Raw genomic sequence first — 13,264 nt, 5'->3', positions numbered from 1 at the left:
AAGTCATAATGTTGCAATGAAGACTTCCTTCAGATTTCCTGCAGAAGTCCCAAAAACTTACTACCGCGACCCAGTACAACTACTTCTCTACATATTTCACCAAGCCTAGAACCACAATTTCCAAAGACATCGTTATTACAGACTGCATTTGGTGAAACCATAAAAATGTTACTTACTGATTTGGGTAGATGGGAGACCGGAGGGAATGTCGACAAAGGGGCTATTGTAGCTTCAGGTGTTGTAAAAGGCAGGGCGTTTGGTTGTGAAATTATAGGTCCAGGAATCTTCACCCAGTAGATTTTATACTTCTCAACAACTGTGACTCTGAAATTCAGTACTAATGAGATCAAAAAGAACCCTGATTTTGGCCCATCATAACCAAATTTAAAAAAAGGGGGGGGGAGAAAAGGAATAAAGTAGGGACACACAACCTAATACTACCTGACAGTACTACTGCTTTTGTCTAAGGCAAATCTCCAATGACTCTTCCACCTCATCACTAAATGAACTTTACTGCTCTTGCTCTCTTGTTCGCTCTCGATCTTTCTTTTCTTCTCTTCTCCTCTCTTCCTTGTCCGCTCTTTGGGCATACTCACGGCAGTCCTGAATGCCAGATCTAAGGACTAAAATGCACAGATTTCTAATCCCTGACGTATAAAGAACACACTGCTACTACTACCCATTTCAGAATGTGCTGTTCAAATTATTCCACAGGGCATGTGTAGCAGGAAGCTACAGGGAGAAGCTATATAGAGGCTGCATAAGCAACCATCAGCTCTTACTGGTGCCACAGTCCACACAACACACAGGTGCGAAGCTGTGTTACTGTGTGCTGGGACCTGTGTACAAAGTGGAACAAAAAACAGAGACGTGCCAAGAGAGAAATTCTCCTTAAAACATATGCCTCAAACACCACTCGGGAATATCAGACTGCTTTATGACAGTCCACTTCCCCTTGCACATAGAAGTAAGGACTTCCAATTCTACCAAATTTCATAATTCTGAGGGCATGCACCATCTTACTTTTCTGACAATCTAATCTGCAAGTTGTAATACTACAAAAAAGTCACCCAAATTTCAGGATTTTTTTTTCATATTCTCCTGTTAAGACAAGAGCAAATAAAAAAAAAATGTATCAGTCCATACACCATATTAAGTATTAATAGTAGTAATTGATGCCTCTTAGTTTGAAGGCACTGCAATATTTCATTCATTCAACAGATGTCTATTAAGTGCCTATTAGGTGCCAGGTCCTGTGCTAGGTGGAAAAAAAATCAAACAAAAAGCAAAATGACTACTTATCTCACTAAGGTGGTGTCATTACTACACCAAACCTCTCCTGTACAGGTAAATGTCCAATAGGTATCAAAGATATAGACGGTTATTGTTTCAATTTTACTAGTTGCAGATTTGTAAGCTCTCCTACTCACAGAAACTTTACGTGATCTGGAGCATTGCTCGGAGCATTCCAGTAGACTTTAATTTTTGTTTTCTTGGATGGACTTGTGTGACTCACAGCATATCCCTGAAATAAAATGGAGAAGAATGACCATTCAGTCACTCAATAGTTGAGCATGGCTGGAACGACTACCATTTTGCAAAGTAATCTATCACTGCGTGATGCTGACACCCTGGTAAAGACTGTTCTATTTAGAACAGGGACTCAGGAACTTAACAAATACATGTTGGCTAGTGGACACCAGATTAGCAGTCAGCTCTGTCAATAAATTAAAGTCAGCAGAAATTTAAGAATTGCAGAGGGTTATGAACACTGGGTATGTTAATGCTATATAGAGCCTGCTCCTTATTTCATTTATACTATAAATTTATATTCCTTCCATTAATAGGTACAAAGAGAATGCAGAAAAGTCATCAAAAGAAAAAATTCCTGCCCCCACATACACAGCACTATATTTTAGGAATACCTTTCCCTTGAACAATCTCATTTCCCACTTTCACTCACCTGGCAAATTCCTACTCATTCTTTGAGGCCTGACGTGGAGACTACCTCCTCCAAGGAGCTCTCTCTCAATTTCCTCCAGCCTGTGTGTGACTTTCCCTGCTATGCTTCCTACCCATCCTGTGTGTTTCTAATCTAAGTCTACTTAGGTGTTCTTGTATATCTGTCCTATATCCTTATGTTCTACTTATGTATCATACATATGTCCATATATTCTACCTATGTGTAATGCTCTGAGCTCTTCAAAGAACAAGTCTAGCTGCTCATCACCATATCACACTGGGACAGTTCCTGATACAATAAATGTTTATTAAATGAATGAATGATAAAAATTAGACCTCTGTCCGACTCTAGAATCCTATCTTCAATTCTAACACCCTTTATAATCAATACAATATGAGTCAATACTATATAAAATATCAAAACCCTTTAAGCTACCACCTTTTCTAGGATGCTGATGTGTAAAAAATATATTGCAAATAGGAAAATTAAGGGGAAAGGCTGCTCGGTGTGAATCTACTTAAATGTCTGCAATACACGGGTAATATCATTGTTTATCTTACAACTACCACCCTGTAGTGAAAAGATTCACGGAAACCAACAGATTTCAAACATAACACAAACCTGTACATCTTCACAGGTCAGAAGCTGTGACACCTGACTGTCAATCAATGTGAAGGAGCCAATAGGAGGGCCACTCAAATCCTCGGCAGCCCGTGCTTCTAAGAGAAAGCCTCTAAATGGTTGCCCTGACAAGGTAACTGAGAAACAAACAAAAAGATGTTTAAGAGGTTTAGCAACATCCCCAAAAGGAAACTGTTCAGAGGAGGCACTCACAGTTCGAATCTGACATACATATACAAAACTGCTCCAGAAGAGAAAATGGTAGCAATTATCCTGTAGCCAAAGAAGTTCTAAACTGTGTTCCACAGGACATTCATTCCGTGAGATGTCAACAGCCATTCCAAAGGGGGGGGGGGGGGAAGGTAGGTGATGGTCAGGGAGTAGTCCATGGGGCCAAATTAGTTTGAAAAATGCTGAATGAAAGTAAATACTTGTCTCTCTACTGAAAACCGCCAAGGCTTTTAACATCTTACTCTGCAGGACGAAATCCTCCGAAGTACATTATATATAATACACAGAGGGTTCCAAATTTATTTTTCCATATGCTCTTTTTGTCAGAGTTTGTTAATATTTTGCATTTCTAGAATTGCAGATAATAGTTTGTAAAACACTGTTACAGACACACCTTTAACAGCCCACATTTCACCAGAAGAATCAGAAAAACACAAGAGTTTACACGGAACCAAGAAGAAGGGTTTATTACACCTTAAACCAGACAAAAGAAAATTTATTTTCCTCTTCTATTGAGTTAATAGTACTGTTAAAAAAGATTTATTAACTAATGATAAAACTGTACTTAAAACAAACTCTGATTGGGGAGCAGATATACCACTCAAGTAATATAGTCATCGGTAATAGTTAAACGCAAAATGAGAAGCATAAGATGGCGGTCTCTTATGAAAACAGGTGAACAGATTTAAATGACGCTGTATAAATCCCTCAGTAATACAGATTCAACATACAGGAAAAGAGTGAAACTCAAAACACAAATAGTTAATCCCAGCACAGTACCTTCGATCTGATCTCCTGGTCTGAATGTCATCTGACTCACTGAAATGTTGTGAACAGGATCGGGGTGCGCAGTATGACCATGTGCAGGAACCATTCCATGGCATGATAGTCCTACTTTTCCACTGGGATAATTAGCCACAGAACTAATGTGCAGCACAAGTATGAAGGTACCAAGGGTAAATCCAAGAACTGCCATCTCAAAAAGAAGATTAAAAGTATATTATTCTCATATGTAATTAAAATATAAAGCTTTCATACCACAGAATAGTAATTCTAGATGGCTGCTTGGTGTTAACACCAAGACAGCTAACCATATTTTCAAAAATATGTAATAAAAAGAATATGATATGTGAAGTTTGACCTAGATTTGCATCTCGGCTCTACCAATTACCAATTATGAGACCTTAACCAAATCACTTATGCCTCCACTTCCTTACCTGAAAAATTAGGAAACTAACACCGTCCTTTCAAGTTGTTTTAATAAAATGAAGATACAAAAAAATAAAATAAAGTTACAACCCAAAGTCTGACAAGGAAGAAAATAAATGTTAGCTTTTGTTAGCATGATTTAGAAATAATAAACCAGTCCACTAAAAGTGAAAGATTCTATTCTACTTTACCCTAGGAAGCTTAAAGAACAAATAAGAAATGTTTCTTCTGGATTTAAATAGCATCATCTAAATAAATCTCTGATATGACTTTTCCCAATTTCCCATTAAATTAATCATGACGGGGCACCTGGGTGGCTCAGTCACTGTCTGCCTTTGGCTCAGGTCATGATCTCAGGGTCCTGGGATCTAGCCCCGCATCAGGCTCCCTGCTCTGCGGGAAGCCTGCTTCTCCCTCTCACACTCCCCTTGCTTGTGTTTCCTCTCTCGCTCTCTCTGTGTCAAATAAATAAAATCTTTTTTTAAAAATTAATTAATTAATTAATCATGACAGAGTGGATAATTTAATTTGCAATACTGAAAACTAAGGATAACAGAGAACCAATTGCAAGAAACAATATTTCTATTACCCATAGCCCAGGTACTTCTGAATTAAGAAACACCATTGTCAGTCCAAGCAATATTCTTCTCTCGTCCAGTTTACCAGCCTCTTACCATCTGCCTAACAGAAAACCAGCTACTTTACGTCAGTCCCACCCTCTTGTAGCCTACAGCAATCACTTCACTTGGTCCTTATATTCAGAACCTGCAAATCACTGCATATAACAAGGCTAGAGGAGGATGGCAGGGACATGTTACATAGCAGTAAAAAAAAGCTTATGGAGAGGCTGTAGATGGGCAGAACCCAAGCAGCTCATTCTCCATAGATGGAGTTAGACAAAATAAAAGCACCCCTAGAATCACTAGAATAAATTACTCTTTTATGGTCATGTAAATTACAAACCCCACACTGAACCAGCACTAAACTGCAGGAATTCCTGCTAGACACCAGAAATTATGCTGGGGGCTACACATTTCAACCAGGCCTGCACCTTCCACCAGCAGCTGTAAGTAGATAGCATAGAGTCCAATGGTAACACACACCCCTATCTTTTATCAAACATCAAATCTAGGTAGAGTTTTTCCCATTTAAGGATGAGCAAAAAGAACAAATAAACAAATCAAGAGCGTCTGAAAAAAAATGTATAACATAAGAGAAGCACAAAATTTCTCTATAGAGTCCTAAGAAAAACATAATTTTGAAAATGGTTAATTACTATAGGAAATAATATTTAGGAAAATAACTGTCTTAAACATATTACAGTGATCTATAATAATTATTTCTCAATAAAACTGGGAGAGAAAAAAAGGAGTACTAAAGAGTGGAGTAGTAGGAGAATTTTTCTATTCAAACATGGCTTTCATGTGGTTTTGTCAGGGGCGGACCTGCTTTTAGGACCAGGCAAGATTTGCTGGAGAGGATCAAGGTCATAGTTTTAACCATGTGACCTTAGCCAAATTATTATGAAGGTTAAATGCAGTAATGTGCCACTCAACTAAAGGATGGTATAGGGGAAGAGTCAGCCCAGTTTAGCAAATATTTATTTGGCACTGACTTCCTGCCAGGTGAAAGTGGAAACAAGACGTGATTTCTAGTCTCTGCTATGCATTGTTTAGCTGAATGACGTCAATCCACTTAATCTCTGTCTCAGCTTCTTCATTTGTGAAATAGATGAACCAGGATAAATTCAGGATCACCTTCATGCCTAACATTATGATTTTAAGAAAGTCAAGTGGGGGGAGTCACCTGGGTGGTTCAGTCCGTTAAGTGTCTACGGCTCAGGTCATGATCTCAGGGTCCTGGGATGGAGCCCTGCCTCTCTGCTTAGTGAGGAGTCGCTTCTTCCTCTCCCTCTCCCTCTGCGATCTCTCTCACTCTTGCTCTCTCACTCTCGCTTTCTCTCAAATAAATAACATCTTTTTGAAAAATAAATAAATAGTAAAAATTTAAAGATTAAAAGGAAGGAAGGAAGGGAGGAAGGAGGGGAGGGAGGGAGAGAGGGAAGGAAGGAGGGAGGGAGGAAGGGAGGGAGGGAGGAAGCCAAGTGGGAAAGGCTATTGGGAATTATCAAAGCAAGGAGTGAAGCGTAAGCCCAGAAAGGGAAGTGACCAAGGCGCCACCACCTGTCAATCATTAGGAAAATATAACAAATGTAGTCAGGGAGAGAAGTAAACCATCAATTTCTTTATCCTTGGTCAGATGCTGACCATGAAGGGTGAAGCTCTATTTACATTACAATGGCTACTGACGGATTTTCCAGTTAATGATTTAAGAAACAGCCTTTTTTCAAAGTAATACTGTAATTCATTAGCCAACCTATGCCAACAGACTGCATAGTTATGAAAGAGAGTAAGAAGTTATTCAAGGAATCATTTAAGTTAAAATTATGTAATGTGGATAATGAACTATATTGTATTCTGTTATGAGGTCTTCAAGCACTGAAAAACTCGCAGCAATTTTGTATGATTCTTTGAAGTTTTTCATATTCATATTCGACGGTGGGTACAATATAGAAGATAAAACAAAAGTATCATAATTTGCATTTTGTCTGTCCAAAGAGAAACAGATTAGTTTAAAAAATTAAGAGAAGGTATCCTGATTCTCTAACTGAAATATTCCCAAACCTGATGATATTTACATAGTTTTCTTTCTTGTCTAAAAAACAGGCATTTAGTAAAAAAAAAGTATGATGACTGCTTATACCATGTTCTACATACATCTCAAAGATAAAACTTCAAAACAAATGTATTCTTTATTATTTAAATACCAAATTCTTGTACTTGCATGAATATTTAATTATTGTGATTGTGGACCACAGAGGCAAGTGATATTAATCAAGACAATATATTTAATTAAAACAAAGTAAAATTCAGATAAAATGAGAAGAATCCAATTGGAAAACATTGGTGTAAGAAAATCATTAGAATAAGGAGTCTGTGTTAAGAATTTTTAACAAATTAGTCATTAAATGTCTTTTTATTGTGTCACTCCAAGAACATGTGAGAAAAAGAAGAAATGGAGGAAAGCATATCTTTTAAAACCATGTCAGATGATTCAACTAGCAAATAACTAATCAAGTCTAGTTATACTGCAATCAAGCTCTAGCTCTCATTGTTAGTCATTCATTTTAAATTAAGGCATCAAAAAGCTGAAAGTTAACATTCACACAAAAATTGTAGGAACTCAGGCCAGTAACACTCAATCTACATTACCAAGATATGAGTATAAGCACACAGTAAGAGTCTTAATCAATGCAGAGCTATGGGGTAACAAGGTTTTTAATTATGCGGAATGAGTTGTTAAAAAAAAAAATTTAACCAGAAGGATTCACTATAAAATATTTAAATAATTTAGAAAATGTTGGTTTGGGGTTTTTTTTGGGGGGGTTGCTACATGCAGGGAATTTATGTAATTTTTTACCATATTCAGATAAGGAAAATATGAAATATTTTTACATTATGACCCAACAAACATTTCAAGAGACATTATTTACCTTTATCACTTGGGATAAATTCATACATTTTCTATTCCTTTTTTTTATGTTGGTTTTATCTATCCTACTGAATCATTATTGTACAACCTATGAATTGATCTTAACCTGCAGTTTGAAAAATACTACTTTAGAGCATATACAGACCATTAAGTTTCAGCCTTGAATCAAGCTCTAAATTAGGAGTATCAAGGATTTCAGTAAAAAAGGAGAGTTCTCAGAACCAAAGAAAAATAAGCCAAGCAATAGGGAGGATCTTGGAGATAGGAGATGGACTTATTCAATGAAAATGTCTTATTCTCTTTTATTCCATTTGTGAGCCTAAACAGAAACTATAAATACGGCTAATAAATGAGCATTCTCACGGTGACCTTCTGCATGAGAAAAAAAATTTTAATTAATCATAGCATAAAAACACTGCAATCCCTAAAGCATCTAAACGTTCCTTTCAGAATTTCCATCAACTGCATTCCACAAGGTTCAAAGTAAATAACTACTCCTTACTCAATATAGTTTTCATTTTATTTTATTACTAGAATTACAACGGCATTATTCTCTTTCCCTTTGTTATAAGTGTAAAATATTTCAATTAATTTCTAAGTTAAACATGCTTTTGCTTCAGGCTTTGGGCCTAGAAACAGAACCACCATTTATAATATTGCTTCTCTTGGAAAATGGAATTGAAATTCCAAGCGGAATTGGAAATTAATTTGGGGACCCAGCACATTTGCAATAACATCAGCATTTCGAATAGGATCTGGGGTAAACGTGACAGGCCTGTGACCAAAAACCTAAGAGGGACTAGGGCTAGAGGTAGAAAGAGGTGGAAATAGAGGGGCAGAGTTAGGTGGAAAGAATTTTAGAAAAATAGGTCGAACCATAAGAAGGATAAGGAGACTAAGTCAAAACAGTTAAGACTAGGCACAAGAGATATGCAGAAAGCAATGAAATTTCTAAGACATAAAGAAAAGGATTACATTTCTATTACACAGAAGGGAAGAAAGAGGACATAGCATGGAGAAAAAGAAAAAGAAACAAACATTTAATGAGAACTTAGAAGATACCACTATATCTAATATAATTCTTACAATAAGCAGATAGTATCTTCATTTTAGAGATGAAAAAACAGAGGCCAGGGAATGTACCCTAAATCACATATATTTTTAGGATTAGAACCTAAATGTAAGGGCAATGTCCATGTTCTCTCTTCACTTTGCATCACTGCTCCCTCCTTGCAGAGAGAAGGATGTAGAAAGAAAATAAATCCAGCAAGGATCCAAATTTCACAATGAACAATGTGAGTGGGGGCATACTGTGACAAAGTTGAAATCTAAATTAGCCTAATTCAGAATGTTGAAGGGCACCTGGCTGGCTGTCGGTAGAGCATAGGGTTCTTGAATTCAGGGTCATGAGTTCGAGCCCCACATTGGGCACAGAAAGTACTTTAGAAAAAAACTACAAGTGTTTGAAGGCACATGGCTGGCTCAGTCAGTAAATCATGCAATTCTTGATCTCAGGGTCCTGAGTTCAAGCCCCACATTAGTTGTAGAACTTACTTTAAAAAACAAAAAAAACAAAATATTGAGTCCACTCTAGGAGCCTAAGAAGCAATATAGAGAACTCTTTCATAGAACTAAAGTTCCTGAAAGAATGGACATTAAAACAACTAGTTTGATGCCTAAAAACACCAAGTTGTCAATAAATGATAACTGCCATTATTTATTATCACTATTAAATTTCCTTAACAGCAGTGCGTGCTAATTTCTTCCCAACACTGTTGTGGTTAGACAAGTAAGATTTTCATATTTTTCTTTCACCTGCATTTAATTTGTTCAAGCCTTCTGAAATATTTCAGAAAATGTGCTCCCTTTCTTTCCAGCAATTTAACTTTACCTTCATAGAAAACTTCCACATCAAAAATTAAGTTGACTCTGATAGGAGAATGTCAAATTATAGAGAAATTGAAAAATAGGTCAAGTATTTCCACTTCTTCAGATAAAAATGTTTCAGACTCCATTTGCACAGCAGGAAGCAAAGAGAAAAAAAAGTTTTTTTTTTTTTAGTTAACAATTAGAGTTATGACATTTTCAGAGATGGTTCTAAAAAACAAAGGGCACCAAAAATGACATATTGAATACCAATTTGAGATCTGTCAGGTCTAACAACATAAATGGTTGAAAAAAATTCTGAAAAGGAATTTAGAGTTTAAGTAAAAGCAAGAAAAAGTAAAGGGAAAGGTAGAGGAAACCACTAAAGAAAAAGTAATGGGGAACTCTACAATCTAATCCTGGTTTCCCTAATCACAGCATCCTCAGCAAGTAATGTTTCCATCTTCTTTAGTCACCTCTGGAAAAAAGATTGGAAGCAAATACCTTATAACATAATATAGAGCTTTCATCTGGGTTGTTCCACATGGCCCTCACAATAGCCCTGTCCTCAAAACAAAATTAGGTAGAAAGTGGAATGGCCCCTTCTCTAAAAATGCAAAACTAATAATGAAACAAAAGCAAATACCATTAATCTATCATTTAAATGACACTATTTATTGAATCCATTGTAGTCATCACAGTAGGTGCTTCACAGAAATGAACTCTAATCCTTGGAAGAAACATACAAAGGTTTTTTTTGTTTTTTTGTTTTTCATACAGACACTGAAGCTCAAGGAGGTTATAAAAAACTGCAGTCTAAGATCACACAGGGGCAGAACAGGAAAAAATTGTATTTCATTATAGATATTTAGAGGTATAAGGAGAAAATAAGAAGAGCTAACAATTACCAAGGGCTTACAACATGTCAGACATCATGTCAAGGATTTAGCATGCATTCCTTTTTTTTTTTTTTTAAAGATTTTATTTATTTATTTGAGAAAGAGAGAATGAGAGATGGAGAGCACGAGAGGGAAGAGGGTTAGAGGGAGAGGCAGACTCCCCGCCGAGCAGGGAGCCCGATGCGGGACTCGATCCCAGGACTCCAGGATCATGACCTGAGCCGAAGGCAGTTGCTCAACTGACTGAGCCACCCAGGCACCCTTCAGCATGCATTCCTAAAAACAACCCAGGAAGGTGTGAAGGGTATAATCGTTCCCACTATGTAAAATAGGGCACTGATTAAGACATTTATCAGAGGCACAGCAAATGAGTGGTGACAAGTATGGTCTCTGATCTGGCTTCTGAGGTTTTAACCAATAAGCCATCCATAACTTCAGATCAGACCCTGAAGGCTGACATGGTAAGTAAACAAGGCATTATGGAGGAAAACAGGTTCAGAATGTACATAATTTGAACAAAAGCAATAAAAGAACCAAAGATGGAAAGAAAAAAGTGGGCATGGACTTTTGGGGGCCCTTAAAGGATTGTCTACCTAGATCCGAGGTCAAATGTCAGAAATAGTCATTGTAAAAATATTGTAATTAAGTCTGGTTCCTCTTCATGCCTCATACATGAACGTATCCACTCCCAAGACTTTTTACCTTGGCCCCCACATTTCTCTGCAATCTCATCATCATTTCCATGGCCTGTTTTCATCCCTAAGATATCTCCCAAATCTTCCAATTGCCCCCACCCCACATCTCCACAATGCTTTCACTCAAATTCCGACTCTATGTAGACTGCTGTTTGGACGGCAATAAGCTTAATTTGTCTGCAATGAAATTCATCATCTTTTCCTCCACACTAGCTCTTACATCTGACTTCCCTATTCTGATGGTGGCCTGTCAACCCATTTCTGGTCAGCAATACTCGAAACCCCATATTCTCAAGACTTGACCCCAAATACTCTTTTAGACCCCAATTACCAAACAAGCTCTTCAGATTCTTCCTCCACCCTTTCACCCTCCTACCTACCCCTTTTGCATCTCTCTCCTACTTTCCATTCTTTCTATTACATCTGTTTGCCACTTTCCATTCCGCCATCACCTCCAAGCACAAAGCCTTCATTGTCTGTCACCAAAATTAATGAAACACTCTCAATTGGCCTCTGTTTCTTTATCTCCATTCCAATCTGTCCTACACAACATCAGAGATCATTTTCCTAAAGCACAATTCTTATCGTATCACTCTTCTCCCCAGAAACCTTCATCAGCTGCCCAGGAATTATTAAGGACAAAAACTTTAGACATTTAATGTTTCATACTATTCAGCCCAACCCCATTTTAAGGATTTTTTTTCTCCCATGCTCTTGCAACAACGTACCATTTGTACTAACTCCTGGAATAAGCACCACTCCTTCTTTCTACCCATGTCCTGCCTTCTAACTGGGACCTCCATTATTTCATGCATCAAATTCTTACCCATGTAAAAACAGATGTTAAATGGGAAAAAATAAGATACAAAAATCTCTGTACACTATGCTTTTTATGTTAAAAAAAAGAAATTCATTGCCTGTCATTTTATGGAAAATGCAAGAGACTGCTAATATCCAGTATAAGCAAGAATGTAGAAAAATGAGCACACTCATCACAATGAAAAGTGTAAACTGGCACAATATTTTTGGAGGAAATTTGACAGTATCCTACTAAACTAAAATATGCTTAACCTCTGACCTAGGAATTTCACTTCTAGGAATTTATCCTACAGAAAAACTCACACAGGGGGCGGAGCAAGATGGCGGAGGAGTAGGAGACCTGGATTTCATCTGGTCTCAGGAATTCAGCTGAATAGGGATCAAACCATTCGGAACACCTACGAACTCAACATGAGACTGAAGAAGAGAGTAGCAACAACTCTCTGAACAGAGAAGCGACCACTTACTGGAAGGTAGGACGTGCGGAGAAGTGAACCCGAGGCGATATTCGGGAGGCTAGATGGCGGGGGAGGGGGCCTCCGTCGGCCGCTTCTGGCAAGTGATAGAGCCACGGAGCACAAAATCGGGACTTTTAGAAGCCGGCTCCACTGAGGGACGTCGCTCCAGTGGATAAGCGGGGGGTGGAACCCTTGCAGGACAGTGTGGTCTCAGGACCCTCGGGGTCACAGAAAGACCAGGGGTGCCTGAGTGCAGCAAAGCTCCCAGGTATTGGACTGGGGAAGCAGGCTGCAGAGACAGAGCGGAGGCGCGGGCTCTCGGCTCCGGGTTGCCATAAACTGTGATCTGCAGCCCAGTTGGGCCACTGCTCCTCCAGCAGGGACCCAACAATCGGCAGATCCAGGGAGACCCCCTCCCTCCCCAGGGAGGAGCGGTGCAGAAGTGCACCGCAGGGATCTACTGGGTTTGGAGACTCCACACAGGGTCGAGTGCCAGAGATAGAAACGCTCAGTCACAGGCCGGGTGAGCACGCAGTGCGGCCGGCCGGAGACAAGGGAGATGGGAGTGATTGCTTTTCTCTGGGAGCGCACTGAGGAGCGTGGCCCCGAGTTCTCAGCTCCTCTGAGTGGAGATTGGGAGGCCACCATTTTCACCCTGGTCCTCCAAAGCTGTACCAGAGCTTGCAGGGAACAAAAGCTCCTGAGAGCAAACCCGAGCAGATTGCTTAGCCCGGACGGACAAGGGCGGGGCAATTCCGCCTCCAGCAAAGACATTTGGGAACCACGGCAACAGGCCCCTCCCCCAGAAGATCAGCACAAACAGCCAGCAAGCCAAGACCAAGTTTACCAATCAAAGAGAACAGGAGAACTCCAGCGCTAGGGTAATACTACACATAGAATTCATGGCTTTTTTTACCATGATTCATTAGTTTTTCAAAGTTAATTTTTTTA

The 13,264-nt window shown here is 38.7% G+C and overlaps 1 protein-coding gene across 2 annotated transcripts in view; it reads right to left on the bottom strand.

Annotated features, from left to right (window-relative positions):
* FRRS1 (ferric chelate reductase 1) overlaps window positions 1-13,264 on the bottom strand; it is a 52,021-nt gene that overhangs the window by 30,571 nt on the left and 8,186 nt on the right. For both annotated transcript variants that reach the window (XM_025872271.2, XM_073896258.1), the window contains exons 2-5: window positions 3,596-3,791; window positions 2,585-2,721; window positions 1,431-1,525; window positions 177-324 (exon numbers count right to left, since the gene is read on the bottom strand). In XM_025872271.2, the coding sequence (XP_025728056.1) occupies window positions 177-324; window positions 1,431-1,525; window positions 2,585-2,721; window positions 3,596-3,791 (576 nt within the window). The remainder of the gene's footprint in view (window positions 1-176; window positions 325-1,430; window positions 1,526-2,584; window positions 2,722-3,595; window positions 3,792-13,264) is intronic.

The sequence above is a fragment of the Callorhinus ursinus genome, unplaced genomic scaffold (genome assembly GCF_003265705.2).
Source record: "Callorhinus ursinus isolate GAN/ISIS: 27379988/994484 unplaced genomic scaffold, GSC_fseal_2.0 scaffold9, whole genome shotgun sequence".
Lineage (NCBI taxonomy): Eukaryota > Metazoa > Chordata > Mammalia > Carnivora > Otariidae > Callorhinus > Callorhinus ursinus.
Note: the sequence above shows the minus strand (reverse complement) of the source record. Positions and strands in the feature narration are given on the sequence as shown.